At 38.0% G+C, this 18,134-nt stretch overlaps 1 protein-coding gene across 5 annotated transcripts; it reads right to left on the reverse strand.

Moving 5' to 3' along the window:
• Positions 1-3,691: 3,691 nt before the first annotated feature.
• LOC139769841 (5'-3' exonuclease PLD3) lies at positions 3,692-16,517 on the reverse strand. 5 transcript variants are annotated; one of them, XM_071701279.1, is made up of 12 exons: positions 16,112-16,517; positions 11,701-12,003; positions 10,109-10,345; positions 9,152-9,273; positions 8,418-8,760; positions 8,211-8,345; positions 7,664-7,855; positions 7,428-7,556; positions 7,198-7,337; positions 6,873-7,038; positions 6,653-6,794; positions 3,692-6,459 (listed from the first exon to the last, which is right to left on the reverse strand). In XM_071701279.1, exons 2-12 carry the CDS (start codon positions 11,830-11,832, stop codon positions 6,260-6,262), a joined length of 1,938 nt encoding a protein of 645 aa, XP_071557380.1. In that variant the 5' UTR covers positions 11,833-12,003; positions 16,112-16,517; the 3' UTR covers positions 3,692-6,259. The 5 variants fall into 5 exon arrangements, with proteins under 5 accessions (XP_071557380.1, XP_071557381.1, XP_071557382.1 ...); XM_071701280.1 differs by lacking the exon at positions 16,112-16,517 and adding an exon at positions 14,230-14,754; XM_071701281.1 differs by lacking the exon at positions 11,701-12,003.
• Positions 16,518-18,134: the final 1,617 nt, after the last annotated feature.

The raw sequence follows: 18,134 nt of genomic DNA on the forward strand, positions 1-18,134 counted from the left end.
CACAACTTACTTTACAAAATAGAAGCTTCCATATTTCGATTGTATTTATGTTACACAGGAAGACGCTGTTATAGCTGATCAATTTCAGTAACAAAAGCTTGAAGAACAAGGGAAATTCTATCTTTAAAAGATAGAATTGACGGGGTATTCCCAGGATTACTGAATAAATAAACATATATATACATATGAATTCTCCGAAGAAGAGACACAATTGCGTTACCGGTACCGCAGTACCGGTTTCGTAAACATTTTGACCGTTTAATAGCGGTTACTCGGACAAGACGTCGTGGAGGGGATTGAACCGTTCACAGGCACATAAAAACACCTTCGTACATTCAAAAAGTTTCAACCAGAACTAGGTGACCCAACTGCGGCTCCGAATTACCTGAGCCATGTACCGTTTCTTGGGAAAATACTGAGGAGACGTAGAAGACGTAGAAACGGGAAATATAATTTTATTTCATATTTAACGCTGAATACTTAATATTGCTAAAGTGAACTGATTAGATCAAATAGGGAATAGTGAGAGAGGCAATCGAAGCCACGCGGGGTAATTGCGCAATCAATATATAGTCAATAAGGTAAAATATTACGCGTTGTTTTGCGCAATAAAATTTGGCCAGTTGGGTCGAACATTATACCTCTATTAATTCTCAATTATTCACTGGCGACTCAAGGTAAAATATATTAGTCAATAGACATTAGTCATCTTCAACGTGTAAACAAAGTTAGTATACATGAAAATTACAAACGATATAAGATTAACGGTCAAAAGCTAAAAATGATAAAATGATATAGTCGATCGGTCGACAATAGTCCGGTCAACTTAGCCCAAAAAATAGGGGTAAGGTTACAATAATTCCGATAGAGCTGAAAATTCGTACGAATGTTCGGAACACCATTATAAATGAACTGTGAAAAGTCCCCATACATCCCGTGCCTGGAAAAAATTTTATTCAAGGTCAAAGGTGGCAAAAATGGGTTTTTCGTGTTTTTCAGCCGAATGGTAAGTTTTATCATAAAAATAGCTTAGACAATAATTGTAGATCGTGCAATTATCTATAATAATTGTCTCTATACTTTTTTCTGTAAGAGTCACCGTTTCCGAGATATAATCATTCAAAAAGTTGAAAAAACGGTGTTCTTCATAATATGCATAAGTACGCCGCGTACATAGGGGAGACCGGGGCTAAAACGTCTACGGGGTAAATACGTCTAATCAAATATCTCGGAACCTGTATATTGTGCGAACTCGCTATTAACATTGTAAACGCTGCTTATAGTACCCATGTGACCAACGGAGTTTTGGCAGGTTACCTGCCGTGTTATGATTTTTACGAGGGCAAACGTGTTTTCGAAAGGTGAAAGTTACATTTTCTGCGCGTGGAAATTTTGTAATATCTGCAATAATATTTGCTCTCCAAATCTCGAGGTACGTGATTATAAAGAGTAATGCATGCTGAACACGAATCCAGTGTAGTTTTTTCATTATCGTTGATGTCTAATATTTCGTGGGCGATCAAACCTGAAACTTGTGTTTGGGGCTAATCGGTCAGTAAGCAGGCCGGGTGCATTTCCAACGCATTTTCGGGCTCACTGCATATGGAATATGGATGAGACGGGAATTACAACCGTTCAGACACCGAATAGAGTCATCGGACGTCGAGGAGTGAAACAAGTCGAGCGAGTGACTTCTGCGGAAAGAGGAACCCTCGTAACTATTTTTTAATAATGTTTCGCATACAAATTTTAAATAAATTTTTATATTTTTCTCTTAAAAAACAATTATTGCATGTATCCTATTATTTTTTAGAATTAGATGTACGTATATGTATTGAAAATGCAGTGCAGACTGTTATACCCCGGCATTTTTGAGATTTCAATTTTTCCACCGTTGTCGTTTTTGCTCTATACCGGTTAAACAAAGCGACGTAGACAAAAATTTTCTATATAAATTTTGTAGCTAAAGGTTCACTCTTTACAGTATACCACATTTAACTACAATTATTTATTTTGTTGTTAAAAATCGCCACCGAAAAAAAACGGACTGATTAGCCCCGGTCTCCCCTACATCACTGGAAGAACACCGTTTTTTCAACTTTTTGAATGATTATATCTCGGAAACGGTGACTCTTACAGAAAAAAGTATAGAGACAATTATTATAGATAATTGCACGATCTACAATTATTGTCTAAGCTATTTTTATGATAAAACTTACCATTCGGCTGAAAAACACGAAAAACCCATTTTTGCCACCTTTGACCTTGAATAAAATTTTTTCCAGGCACGGGATGTATGGGGACTTTTCACAGTTCATTTATAATGGTGTTCCGAACATTCGTACAAATTTTCAGCTCTATCGGAATTATTGTAACCTTGAATGTCTACTTTGACCGGACTACAAGCGCAGTCAAATCAATAAAATAATAAAAACCATACGAATGTTCGGTAGTCTGTCAGGCTGTGGATATGCCAGTATGCAATTGCTCCGAATCGATCACATCTTCGACGCTTAACTCCCAGATTGGAAGACTCCCAGGAAGAAAGGAGAGATTCAAATTCGATTGTCCTTTGGAGCATTACAGAACAGAAAGTCGCAATGTCGTATCTGATACATTTACGTAAAAATTCAATTTTAAGATTGCATCTGATAAGGACTTTATTATATTTGATCCAAAGCTTGAACGATTTGACCGCGAGAGGTCCATAATGATATTTGATACTTTGAAAGAAACGAATAACCGACACAGAGTGTCGAAACGTCCGAATATGTATTGACTAATATATTTTATCTTATTAACTATATACTGATTGCGCAATAAATACCGCGCGTGGTTCCGATTGCCTCTCTCACTATTCCCTATTTGATTTATTCAGGAGAACCTATACTTAGTTTATTAAACTGATTAGCATTTTACGTTGCACATACATCATCGATAATATAATTTTTACTGTCTTTTTACAACGTTATGTACGTCATTTCATGCCATCTTTTATATTGCTCATTCTCAAAAATGAGATAATATATACAAATGTGTTTCAAGTCCGACAAATTTGCGGCGCGCAGTCTATTAAGTTGGAATATATGTATATGTACAGTATGTACATTACAATTCGTTAATTCTTTACGTAAGTATAGAATATATGAACACCAACACCTTGTTACGGCTCCACGCTCCATTTTTCTGTGATTGATTTCTAATCTTGTGAGCCTTTACTATTATATATATACAAATATCTTATATCAAGATTCGATGCACGTGGAGAAAGAGAGAGAGAGAGAGAGAGAGAGAGAGAGAGAGAGAGAGAGAGAGAGAGAGAGAGAGAGAGAGAGAGAGAGAGAGAGAGAGAGAGAGAGAGAGAGAGAGAGAGAGAGAGAGAGAGAGAGAGAGAGAGAGAGAGAGAGAGAGAGAGAGAGAGAATTTAAGTATTACAATTGTAAATTTATTTAATTAAGAAATCAATATGGACTTAAACAAATTATTAAGCATTAAAAATTATATATTCAAAATTTTTGCAAAAAATTGGCTGAAGCAAGAGAAACGAGATAGTATAAGCAAATGGAATATATTAAGAAATATTCCAAAGATATTAATATCTTTGCATTCTACAGCTTTAATTATTCGGTAATTTCAGAATTGGCATTCCTATGGAGACCGCCTGTATATACTTTCTCTCATTGCAATACAGTTGATCTTATTAAGAGATTTATTGAAATTTAACTTACAACATATATTAACGTTTTTCCTCTTGGGTGCCATTAAAGGTAATGGTAATTTATCATCGTATCTCTAGCTAAAAGTTTATTTAAATAAAGCCAGAATTTGTGTATATACGCTTAGGTATTCTCGTACACCTTTCTTCTCGGATAGAATTTGTATTATGTCAGAATCGTCATTTTTATGAACACATAAGCGTATGAGCACATGAGTAAACAAACGTTTCGGAATTTTCATATACATACGTATAAAAGAATCTTTAAACGAATATATGTATGTACATATAGCACATATATAACATACATTGTTTCTAGGAACAGTTGTTATAGTCTATTTTTTTTTATTGTCTTAAATAAAATCTCGAAATACTATATAGTCATTTCAATAGCTGGCTGAATCTTAACCCTCCGTGAACACCGTTATTTTTACCGTTTTTGTTGTTCTCCTGGGTCCATTTTGTCCAGCCTGCCGGATCCTGGCGAGTGAGTTCTCACTATTAACAACTTTTTTTTAGAGAAGAGAGCCAGACCTCGCCCTCTCTTTATTTCGGAGATATTTGATGAGCTCAAAATTTTGCTTGTGCCCAAAAAGACCCAGGGGGGTGACGGAGAGTTAAGAGATCATCTAAGATCAGACCTAAAACAATATTGAATATAAGATCGCCCATGAATTCAATCGCCCTATATCGTGACATAAAGCTGATAAAATGTATGTGTATGTATACATGAAGAGGGGAGAAGGAAGGATCTGTGAATTCGCATGGAAATTGTTTTCTCCTCTCTCATATTACTTACAGAATTGACGTAAAGTCATTAAAATACTTTGTCGTCATTTTTATACGATTACAAGAGCACTTATTTGAAGCAAGCCACGAATATAGCAGAGAAAGATCTTTATGTATAATTTATATATTCTTCATTGTTTGCGCGCGCAATCACAGCAATATTTCATAAAGCAATTCAATGTTTATCGTCGTTTACAATTGATAATACGCAAAGTAGCGGACTTAGGTGTAATACTATAGAATATATGTAATGCCCTTTATTATTAGAAATTAAACAATGATTTTGACACACCTTCGACTGAAAATCGATTAATTATTGTGATTTGACATAATTTTTTTTATTTCGAAGGCATAAAAATCGGTATATATACTTAATTCATTTTAAATCTATATCTTCACATAAATTTCGCAGATAATGGAAGGTAACTTGCAGATTGTCACAATACTAATGTCCATCAATAATAGAAACTTTCAGTATCACTTAACGTTTGTTACTCTCCTTACATTTAATTAAACATGCATTTTACATTTAAATGTTATTATACATATAAGTACTGCATATTGAAGTGCTTAAGATATAATGAAAGTTTATTAGAGCTTTGACAAAATAGATATTATTAGTATTTTTCTGTCTTATTTTATTTTTTCTGTGACGGGAGAATTGAATTGACGATATTAATAACTGCAGTGCACGAAGATTATACTCAATCAATCAACATCGCACAAGCGACATTGTAGTAGTCATTTTATCGGGGAACAAACCATCTACTTAATTATTTTGGTTTTTCTTTTTTATACTTATCAAGACATTAATAATCAGGTCCCATTTTTGCATATACTAGTAGAAAGGCGACAACACAAACGGATAAATTCTATAGAGAAGTCACAAGTTTCGTGGAAGAACGCAGAGTCGATGCATTTCTGTAGATTAATATCGCCGTGCTTATCGCAAAGACATATTTTCTGTAAGGCACGTTTTACCCTTTTCATTAAACAATGTGCTTCTTTCGTTAAACAATATCCGATACTTTCGCAAACGTAACGCGATATGAATAACGAAGGTCGTGAGATAAAGAAAGATCAGCAGAAAGGAAGAACTGATATCGCCCATTGTTTTAATCGATGGAATTTCTGAAGATTTCAGAGAGATTAGAAGGCAAATTTTGAGAAGAGAATTTGAGAAAAATACTTAATTACTAGAAAATATGTAAAAATATTATGTATTAAATGAAAAATATATATGAGCCTGATCAAATTCATTTGCTTTTATAAACTGAATCCTTAATTAGTTCATGATTCATTGACGTAATAATTATTAAAAAATATTCATATAAAAGACAAAATATTGATTTATATGTCACTAGGTATAGCAAACTTAGCGCTGTAATAGTTTTAGCGCTACAAAATATCGTAATTTAATTTCTTATCACTAAATAGCTTCATATTATGCTACATGTATAATATATAAACCCTCACAAGTAAACAGCAACATATATATGTCTATGTAACGATAAATTCCAATATTACAATGATCCACTGTTTACGTAGAGTGAAAGATTTGTGAAAATTTTTAAAAATATTTACAAAAATATTTAAAATCGAAAAGAGCATACGGTTAGAATATAATAAAGAAATACATACATAAAATAATTTTAGTTGTCCCGTTTAGAATAAATTCTTCTCGATCAAATCAACACGATAAACGTTTCATGATTAAATATGACTGCTGTGTATGCGCGATTATGCGTGGCATGATTATACATGTATATAAGGTTCATATGATTGTTGTTGAAATGAATTTCTCGATGAGTCCCATGAGTTTTCAGGACGAGTTTCGCTTATATTTAACGGAAAAGAATAGTTGGAATACCAATCACGGTGGAAGATATTTTCCAGCTGTTGTCTTATGTTGTCGTTGCTCTGATGTCCAACGCTTTCAAACACGGTGCCGATACCTGAAATAAAACATTTGCGTTAAAAAAATTTAAACCAAGCATTAAAATGCACTTTTGTAAGAACAGTACTTATATATACATATATGATGTATATTTCAAATTTACTTACAATAATAACGTATGCAAGTTTTACTACTTATACTATAATTTATCTTATTTTATTTTCATGAAACTCGATATTTGAATGACTCACCAGCCGTGTCAATAAAGTAATCGCCCGACCAATTGCTCGTTCCGATATAAGCTGCTATATCGGTGACCATGTATTTATTGTGGTTCACTCTCCCGTACGGTATTTTGTCCAAAGACGAGTTGGTGGGTACGATAAACCTTCTCTATATTAAAAATTTGGCAATTCGAATTTGTCATCAGAAAAATACGTAAGCATTTATATATCTGAATGGAATACTCACCACTTCGACTTTGACATTGGGATAACTGTACGTTAAGTCTTGCAGTGATTTAAGAAAATAGGACTCCGACGGTCTAGAGTGTTTCCACCAAGAGATCAAAAGACGCACTTCTACTTTACGTTCGATTGCGGCCGCCCTTAGAGCGTTATCTATTGTAGGCCAATACCTGCAAACATAGACATAAAACAACTGGTACGTTAATAGAAAAAACAATATAAAAGAAAGCGATACTGCTATATTATATAATAGTTTATATTATTATATATATGACTGTTTCACTATTTCACTACAATTTATATTCAATATATTTATATTTCATACATACTTTATTTGTGGAGTATATATCGTTAACGGGAAATAATCCATCACAGAGATATAAATAAACTTTTCCGCTTTAGTAATACAGTGCACAATCGCGTCTAGATCGCTACTTCTACCTTTCGGCGAAAATGGCGGAGGTGAGCTCTGTAACATTTTAATATATACACATATTTTCTACAATTTGAAAAGAATAATTGCCACAATATAACACGTTTAAATTAAGATGATACTAACTGCGATAAATAATTTGTACTTATTATCCATGTATGTAAAATTCATAGGATTGTCTATATTTATCTTTGTGCTAAGGGAATCTGGCCATGTGGAAGGCACTTTACCGTCTTCGCCTAACTTCCAGTATACCTGTAAAATAAAACAGAAGATCAGTGATAATTGTATAAATTTTCAATTCAAAGATAGTAAACATAGCTGAAGCGTACTACACATTTTTATTTTATTTCACTGCTTACATCGAATATTTTGGCGTAATCGTTTGCTAAGCAGGAACAGTTCAAAGCTATCAAACCGAGTTCCTTCACTTGCGAAAGAGATCTCCAATCCATATTTGCCGAGCCGACGTACAGATGAGTACGGTCGATGAGCCAGAGTTTCGTGTGAAGTACACCGCCGCCCAACAATCCAGCAAAATTCAAGTTTCTCACCTGAATTCAAACAAAAATACGTTGCCTTCAAAAATTATATTCACGGCAAATTTTAATAAATAAATTAAACGAAGTATAGACTCTCTAGACTAAATCAAAGGAAATAGATGAGGCAATCGGAGCCAAGCGCGGTAATCAATGCGCAGACAAATTATAATATTAAATTAATATATTAAAAACGAACGTTTCGACACTTTTTTTGTGTCATCTTCAGCGTAAAGAAGTTACATAAAATTCATAACGATATAAAGATTTACATGAATAATCGAGACGAAGTAGTGTAAGAGATTGACTGCGCCTTTTTATAAAATTTAAAGATAATACACCATTGTCAAAATGGACACTATAATATCACCTGTGCGTTAGCCTTTTTGGCCAAAATTTGCGTATCGACGTTCGGAGACAAGCGAGAAGGAAGGTTCTGTGCAATTTTTAGCTTGATCTGTCTATCTCTTCCGGCTTCTAACAGCGACTGGAACACCTGTTCTCCCTGTAAGACAATTTGTTAAACGGACGATGTCAACGGTTGAGTGTGTCCTATGATACATTACGCACTATTTACCATCTTAGCACTGTCATCGGGAAACACATCTTCTCTTTTCATTGTCCAATAAAGGGACGCGATTTCGATGGTGTCCTGCGCCATCCCGATGAGATCCATCCAAGAATCGTAGGTCGTTTCATGCCGCGGCGTATTATTGTTATAATTCAAGCCCACAGGTATACTTTCCACTAGAGATATGTTACAATAATCCATGCACGTCGATTCCGAATCCAACGCGGTGGAATTTAGATATTTGTCCGCCGCATGGTCCAACAGTGGCAAAAGCACCACCAGGACGATCAGAATCAATATGATCGTTATCGGTATGCAACTGGGTCTGCACCAACCCTGTGCGCCCCACCTTTGACAGGAAATTATATTATTAAATTGTATTGCGTTTTTTATGAGATCCCATAATAACAATAGAGTCACAATTTTCTTGCGTCAAAAATCTTTAAACCTTAAGTAGCTTCTTTATTCCGCATTTTAATTCGTAAAAAGTAACTACATTAAAAAAAAAACAAGAAGAATAATAAGCTTTCTCTCTATATACTTTAAATAATAATTTATTCGTCAACCGAGAATATAGTTATTTGTAGAATAGAGAGTCTTTCATTAAATTTATTAAGTATATTATTTTCACGTAATTGACGAAATAATGAAAAATATATGCGCTTACATTATTTCCCGAAAACTATATTGTCATAAATCTTTCTCTCAATTTTTTTTAAATTGGACTATTAGATACGTACTTTGAATTAGTGAGAGGATAGTCCACGTCGGTTCTCAACATAAATCCGGTCTGATCCCATAACTCTAAATCGTCGTCACCTCCTGGGGAGTTCACATCCAGCCGTGCGTTTTCGGAAACGGTCTACAACAGAGTATAGAGTATATCACGTATACTATTTTTTCATGTCACAAATATATTGCGCAATATCGTTGTAACATTGTTACGAAAATCTGCCCGAGAGATTCAATATAAAAAGAAAATATGCTTCACTGGTCCTTACCACCATTTTTCTGTCAAGTGTTTGATTAAAAACGACCACGTGGACTTTATCTCATTAATATGATAAGGAGCGCGCGGACTTTGCCATTCATCCGAACGGATCCGTGACGAGAAAAACAATCCGCTCGTGATTCATTAGGGAAATAAACGAATTATTCGAAGATTAATCGAGGATTTTTTTCTGACGACGAAACGAGGAAGTATCGAGAAGAAATTTTTATTGTATGACGTACACATCGCGTTTTCCTCTGCTGAGAGATTAGAGAACACAATAAGAGAACATATAAATGTAATATATCGTTTTCTCGCTTTTTTATTAACACAACGATTAATGATAATTATACGCTATAAACCTTGCTTGATCAATAAGAAACTTATATACGGAAGCACATATCAAAGTATGTTGTAGTTATCGAGAACTAAGGTAACAAAGATTCGGCCTCGGTGAAACGCATACTCCCTCGTCTTCGCCAACCGAAGGTTGGCAGCAGTCGGGAGAAAAAATATGGAGCAGATTACAAGCAAACGATCCGCTTCAAGAATAAAATTAATGATTTGTTATTAAAACTGTTAATGAAATTGTCGGGCTTTGTAAATTACGATGCATTTCTGTTTTGATCGGCGCATAAATGTACGCGACGCGACGGCGGCATTAAAAATTTTATATGTATCGCCAGAGTGATACGAGGATACTTACCGATAATTTGTGCTTGAGTCGCGGTGCTCTGTTCTTGCGATTCGGCAACAACACCACCACGTCCTGGTCCTTGTCCCGAGGCTCCGCGTACTTCGGATACGCTTTGGCTGCGGTCGCCCCTTTCGTCGATGACGATGTCGTCGGAGCGGTGGAGTCGCCAGCCGTCGAGTACTTCGAATACGCGATGTTATTCACATTATTGCTACCTCCGTAAGAAACGTTGTGCGTATTATTCACCTTGACGGAGAAAGAGAGAGAGAGAAAGAAAACGATATTTATTTTTACCGCTCCAACCTGTAGTCTTTAGTTTCTGATCGATTGTCCGGATATTAAAATTGAAAGCGATACGTTATTCACAAAGCAAAATTCTATTCTTCGATTAACTTCACATACACTTTACGTTTATATCATTTTAATTTAATGCTTAGTAAAATCTTTTGCGCAAATCTTTAAAATCAAATGTTAATAAAGGTTCGGCCCCGGTGAAACGCATACTCCCTCGTCTTCGCCAACCGAAGGTTGGCAGCAGTCGGGAGAAAAAGATGAGAAGTTTAAATTTTTACTGTGGATAAATTCATTTCGAATTTGCAATCTCGCGAATCTCACGAAGAAGCGCGAGACACATCCCGATGTCTTCCGCTATGTCATGCGAGTATAATTAATGAAGTTCTTCTGTTGGAAAAATACGTGGAAACGTAAAAGGAAGAATTCCTCTTGAAGAACAAAGTAGAAATGTAAAAGGAAAATATTCTCTCGAAGAACAAAGTGTGCGTGAATAATGAGATGCACATTCGAGTCGATTAAGATTACAACACACGCCGCATCAACTTATTGATTCAAACGTTACATATTACATACGTTTCATGATTCATGAACAATATGAATCAAACATGAAAAAGATAATGCGTGCCATGCGGTTTTACTGCGGTTTTCGGAGTTTAAATGTACAAAATGCTGTAAATTATATTTCATTTTTTTTTGCATGTTATACAATACAATAGATTGCGTGATTTAATCGGGGATAAATTAAATTAATATGAAGCGTATTTTCCAGTTTTACCAGCAAAATGTAAAACTTAAACATTCTTGTTAATACTACACACGATTACGATTGCAGTATTGTTTTTGATATTATCTCCAGTACTATTTTCGATATTGTCTCCGACAATATTTTACATAATAATCAATAATAATGAGTGAAACAGGACCGATATAATATACAATCAATTAGAGAGAAAAATGCCATTTCCAGGCTGGACCTTGGTAGTCTAATAATAATATTGTATACTTTTTTGTATACTAATTTTATATTTTCCAAGCTCAGTAAATTCCGCGCCGATTTTTTGTCGGTCTTTAAAACGCAGCATACTTAAATCGATAATTCATTTACATTTTGACGCTAATAAGCATCCTTATTAAATCGCCGTGAAGAATTTATTGCGAAAAGAAGTCGTAAATCTTATGTCTTACGTAAGTCGTCTTAAACATGGTTTTCAACGTCCATTTAAAATGTTATCTCCGATTCTGCGTCGGATAGTGCCTTATCAAATACTTGACAATGGCAAACGTCTCCACGCGGAGATCGCACTCACTTGCACGAGGATGTGACAGGCCTGCGATGCAATTTGAAATAGGCCGTCCTGCAAGTTATGACCGGTATGCTCGGAACCCCCGCCGCCCCCGCCGCCCCCGCCGCCGCCCACTTTCCGTCCAAAAAACGACATTTCGATCGCGTTTCGACGCACATTCGCAATGTGGCAATTCCTTTAATGCGTCAAGGTCGTGGCGAACGACCCGTCGTCGATCGAACTCGCGTGCACGCGGCGACCGGCCTCGCCGACGGCGTCGTTTCCGCTGTCCGACTTTTGCACCATGTTCGACATCCACATCGATATCTGTCGGCAGACAAGACAAGAGAAATGTCATCCGTATCTACGCCCGTAATTCCCGTATTATGCACGGCGCACGTGTGTGCGTTTGTTGCGGCATTGATTCCGGCCGCGCGTTTAAAATTTAACGCGCGCGACGGTCGAGAGATCAGCCTTTAATCAAACGCTCCATAATGTTCCTATACCGGCAATAAGACGTTAGCATACGACGCGCTATTTTTATTACTCGCTACCTTGTCAAGCTAGAACCGATTTAGAACGGCGGAAAATACGCAGAAGCAAGTTTTCCTGCAAAACTGTTTTTAGAATAACAAATAATTAATATATCGAATAGTATCAACGTCTCTCCGATTGGAAAAAATAATATATTCCCAAAAATATCTTCCGAGAAAGAACAGAAAACGATTTTGCAACACAGTATAATAATATATCCGTGTCTTGCAAGATGTAATATTTTTTTTTCGATCTTTAAAACATCAGCCTCGTAAAAAACTCTCTTTTTCTGTCACCGAATTCTTCAATTATATTTTTAGACCTCACAAAGGAATAAAAAGGGCAAAAATAACGAAATGATTTTTCTCCGGAGAAGATCTTTGGAACTCGTACAGAAGATTTCCTTTATTATCGGATTAGCGACTCTTGTGAGGCTTAACGTGAAAGAAACTCGCGCGTTTCCCCGCCGCTGGTTTTTATTCCCGTCGTCGGACAGTGGCTGAGAACGGTCCCGCCGGTTAATCTCGACAAATGGAACAATCTCTCGATTGTAACACGTCGTGTGCTTGATTCAATTAGCCGCGAACCCGGTCCTAATCTTTCTCTCACAATCAGTCGGATATCAAATCGTCGGCCGAAGAAAAAGCTTACGTCGCGATTCTATATCGTATATCGCGAACGGACGTGATCGATAACAAAACGATTAGCGTCTCTTTGTCTCTCATTCGCGATATGACTCGACGACGTTTAATTCGCGACCTCCCGCGTCGAAACTCGCGGACGTATTGTTTTTCTATATTGTCTCTTTCTATTTTATCGAGATCGATCCGATCGCGGTCTCCGTCGCCAGGACGACGACGGCGATCCACATCAGGGTGCAGGGGATGACAAGCACCTTCCCCAGCCGCGAAAGAACGATCGAAAGGTCACATGCCGCGGCGAGCACCTGCGCAGAGGACGTCCTCGTGGCCTCGATAACACTCCCGATTGATGAAAAGACGCGATTAACCCATTTCCAATTTGTAAATTTTTAACGCCAGGAGAAATATTTGCGTAGCTCTTACATCTTTTCAAATGCGCACAATGGAATTTAGAAAAGAAAAGTAAAATTATTTAATTCTTCAAGAAATGCTCTTATAATTATATTAACACACAATTAACATATGATAAAATTATATAAAGTCTTATTAATTATATTATTATTCGTTAATATATTATTGGATAATAAATGGATAAATTATACATAATGGATGTTTAATAAAATAAATTAATTACATCTATTATATATTTTAATTATAAAAATTATATGTGCTAGAGAGAGAGAGAAATGTATTAAATGTATTAAATGATTCGCATTGTGTGTTTACATAGATAAAACAAATTAATTATATCCATCATATTAAAATTAATTACAAAAATGACATGTGCTAGAAAAATGTGGTAAGTGTACGTTAAAAGAGATCTAAGTGTATGTTAAGAGATCTTTTCATAATAATGACTTGCATTGTGCATTTACACAAATAAGAAGAGAAAATTATAGAAACTAACAATATGACTGATGCACACTCTGTCCAATCTTCACGTTACTTAAAAGTAATACGTGATAAAGCGATAAATAAATACTGGTGCTGCTCAATTGGTGATAATCTGATAACAAGTGTAAAGTACAAGAGAAAGACTTCAATATAACTCGGTATCTTCGGTAATCACGTGTGCATAATAATAAAATTACAAGCAATGTACTCTGCAGGCCATATCTCATATCAGCGACGCGTTCATCGGCATTTCAAATCGCAAAAATCTCGCTCGCGACGCGCGGATCCGCATCCCATACGCGATCCCATATGCTTCGGAGACGCTCGGAGGCTGCGGCATCTCATTTAATTTGCCGTCTCGCGACTGTCTCCGTTCGGGACAAGTTTTCTCAACAAGTGAAGCGCCGATGCACGTGCCGTTTTAACGTGCGGTAACGGAATAGTCGCTGCGGGCTCGCGCGTACATCGCAGCGACGCTTATTACCGAGAGCATCGACCGATCGAGGCGGCCACACGGGGGATCCTTGCGTGGCGCGAGCGTGGAAACGAGCGTGAAGACGACGACGGAACGGACACGCCAGAGGAGACAATTACACGGGACGAGAGAGACGCGCGGCCCCACGAATCGGCCGAGCGGAACGGCGAGAGGAACGGAGATCGGTTTCGCGCGCGCGCTCCGCGAAACACTTTCGGTGGCGACTGCTCGTTCGATCTGTCATCGTCGAAGGAAAACGCTCCGCGGCGTGCATGCGCGCGAAGCATCCTTCGGCCAGGTCGGCGGGAATACCCAGCGAAAGGGAACGAAACGCTTCGTCGATATATACGCGACTCTCCTTCCCGCCTCCCGTCGCCCCGGTTATCGATCCCCGTGTCCGAAGGTACACCGTTCCCGCCGTCAGTACACCCTCGCGCACGTGGCGTCCCCGTGCCCGAGATCCTCGCTGATAACTAATCTTCCTTCGGTGCGTCGTAAGAATTGGAGCACGTGCCGACGGCGGCGCCGTTAGCCCCCCGGCTATTCTCTACCCCCTCGATTTACGACGGACGATTTACAAAGGAATGTAGAAAATTCACGAGACCCAGACGACACAATTTAAGACGTCTTATGTCTCGATTTTGGACATTGTGCTGTCTGGGAAGTTATTGTGACACGAGGTCCCGCCCGATGGCCGAAAACGTCGATGTTTGTTAATTCATTCTATGTTGTAAAAATGTCAGAAGCTATTTATTTGTTAAACGCGTGTTCTCCGTTGACATTTTTCCTTGCATTTTTCCTTTTCAATTTTTCACGTCGCTTTTCGGTTCGCGAGAACAAGGCACGTCGGAGTAGGTATACCGATCGCACGTGTCCTCGATTCCGTGAATCGAGTCTGTCCCGGAAATCTCCTCGGGAGTTCCGCTTTCTCTCTTCCTTTCCGCTCCCGATGTCCTCCAACTTTTTACCCCAGTTTCGACGAGGATTTTTTTTTTAAATTGCCATAGCTGATAGACGCACTTCGTGCATCGTCAGCCTGCGTCGAGCGAAACAATAGGATCGCCATGTATACGGGATGAGCTATAGTGCAGTCCGTATAGCTTTTCTCGCCCTATTTTTTTTACCATTTTTTTTCCCTCCTCATTCTTCGTACGCATAATACGTCTGGGTCATCGCCTCATTCCGAATAATGAATGTGAAAGCGGGCTAAACAGACCGGATTTCACGACTGGGGCGAAAAGTTTGCAAAAATACTAGAGCATGCGGGGAGAAGTGTATTTTACGAGTTGAAACAATTTCGCGCGGGTACGTGCTCGACTTTCTTTTTCTCCTTTAGACTTTTTTACGATCTTTTTACTAGGCGGGGGGGCTTTATCTCTCTTTCCCTTTGTTCGGTTCCGATAAACGCGCGCGCCGGAAGAGCCAAGCGTATATCGTTATTCCGTCTCCTGTCTTCGCCGGGGTACCCTTCGCGCGTAATAAAATCAATTTTCTAGACCTCCCCTAACTTTCAATTCGCGCGAGCCCCGATCTCCCTTTAAACCTCTTTAAATCTTTCGCGCGTCGTAAAGATGGAGGCTGCGCCACGTGCCCTTCGGCTGCTCCGCGACGCATTCAAGTCTGGTTTCAGACCATCTTGAGATTCCATCCAGCCAATGATATAACCGTACAGCTTCTCGAGATCGCATTCAAGACTTAATCTTAAATCGAGCCAGGAATCGAACCACGATCGGACCGTCCCAATTTCATTGAATTCTCCGCTGATTTTCATCGACAATTGATCTCTCCTTTTAATTTACGTTATAAAAATCGGAGCCAAAGGCTCCGTTATCTTATTATTCTCCCTCGTCATTTCTAATCAGTTACAGATTCTTTGTTACTTTCCCATTACATTTTTCGACATTCCCGTTCCAATTTTCATGTCGATTTTGGAGTCGCGTCAGCGCGCCACTCGTCGTCGCGTTCCTCCGTGTCGCGTCGTCGTTCCTCGGGTTCTCCTCGTTCCACGAGTCGAACGCGTCGCGTCGAACCTCGTGCGCGAGGCGTGTGCACGGTGCGTAAGCGTAACGTACCGTCCGCGTTGGAGCGCGTGGCTCCGTTCCACGACTTGAACGCGCCTCCTGACACTCGATACCCAGCCGTACGCACTCGCGCGATAAGCAACGACTTGTTTATCAAACAATTGTTTATCAAACACGCCGTCCGGCGCTACGCCGGAGTTCGATCGCACGTATATACAAAGTCACGCACGGAAAGCGGAGCGACGCGTGGTCACCGCGATCACGATGGCGTTATATACCGTGTGGAACCGGTATATCTACCGTGAACGCGCTGATCGGCGTCCAGCAGCGTCGCCGCGCGTATCGACCGCGCATTCAATTTCGCGCGAACGGCGCAAAGAATGAAACTTAACACTCGTAGAACGTCTAAGCGAGCGTCTACCGAGTTTTCTAATAATAAAGTGGCTGACACGGCATGCCGCGAAATAGTCGGATTGTATGACGAATGAGCGTGCGAGAGCCGCCGACCGATACGACGCGCAAAAATTATCTTATAATTCAGAAACTAAAAATCAAATTTGGGATTAACCCGAGGACAAGCGCCTAATTTTTTTTATATAAATGATTACTTAATTGGAGTTATTATTATACCTCAATTAAAAGCCATTATTATTAATTACATTGTATATTGCATATCTTTATTGTTCTTAATTTATTAGTATTTGAGGACAATATGTACATAGATTTACTTAACATTTTCTGAAAGAAGTAAGAAGAAATAAAAAAATTTTTTTTAAACAAAAGAAGCACGTTAAAATTACTGTGACGTGAGCTTCATTTTTTTGATACTGCGATGTAAAAATCACCCCAGGTGCCCGTTCCTGAGTTAATTATAGATCTTGTCTAATGACAGGCCGAGACGGTTGTAAATTTTAATTTTCAACATAATCAATAATAATAAGAAAAACAGGATCATGATATAATCAATTAGAAAGAAAAACACCATTTTAATGTAATATATTTCGGCACGAACATCCTCTGTTACAGTTCTGAGCCCCTTATTCATCAGTCGCGTCTTGTCAATCGTTGTTTGTAAACTGCCTTAAACAAACACTGTAAATCCATTAGAGCCTTAAATCTGTTATGAACTTTACAGACTGTAAGGATATAATATAAATACACAGAAAAAAGAAGTGTCAAATCAAAACTTACGTACACGTGTGCAACAATCTATAATTTTCTTATAAAAATTTCAGCTTTTCACTTCAACTTTTTTTCTTGGTTGAATTATTATATAAAATCATTCAAGCAAGTTTTCTTCGTTTAACGCAAAATATAATCTCATTTCAAGATCTCCACGTTGAAACTAAAGATATTTTCAAATCAAGAATATTCTTTTTTTTCTGTGAACAATACAGAATACATGTAATATAAATTCTTTATCATTATTGACGCATAATATTATCTCTGTTTAACAATAACTTGAAGTAGATGACTTAAACTAGCATTTTATATCCATTAAAGCTTTAAATCGATTATGAACTATTGACTGTGAGGATATATAATATAAATATAATAAAAGACATAATATTATATAAATTTTGATCATTATTGACGCATTATTGATAATATTGTCTCGTGTTCCACAATAATATGAAGTGGATAACAGAGCGCATCTATATTGCGAGTCTCGGGTTGATATGCAAGTGTAATACGAGTATATCAAGTGTCTTCGGAGTTCGGATTCGAGGTTTGCCCGGTTTGCCTTTTCCGCTGCCGCCCTCTCGACGCGCACGGAACGGCTCCGAAGCGAGGTATCCGGTCGCGTCGGTACTCCAAAAACGCGCGCCTCCTTTAATTTATCGTTCCAATAAAGAACGTCCCGTTTTTCCGTTTTGCCGTTCGAATTCGTGA

This window comes from Temnothorax nylanderi, unplaced genomic scaffold, assembly GCF_030848795.1.
Source record: "Temnothorax nylanderi isolate EJ_2023f unplaced genomic scaffold, tnyl_v1.0 TNYL_tig0025_pilon, whole genome shotgun sequence".
NCBI classification, from domain to species: Eukaryota; Metazoa; Arthropoda; class Insecta; order Hymenoptera; family Formicidae; genus Temnothorax; species Temnothorax nylanderi.

Bases quoted from the DNA above. Each gene is read 5' to 3' on its own strand.
- LOC139769841 (XM_071701279.1), bottom strand. From the start codon at position 11,832: ATGTCGTTTTTTGGACGGAAAGTGGGCGGCGGCGGGGGCGGCGGGGGC. The intron at 10,346-11,700 runs GTGAGTGCGATC...TTCTCCGTCAAG, and splicing joins CCTGTCACATCCTCGTGCAA to GTGAATAATACGCACAACGT. The intron at 6,460-6,652 runs GTGAGTCATTCA...GTTTTATTTCAG, and splicing joins TTACTTTATTGACACGGCTG to GTATCGGCACCGTGTTTGAA.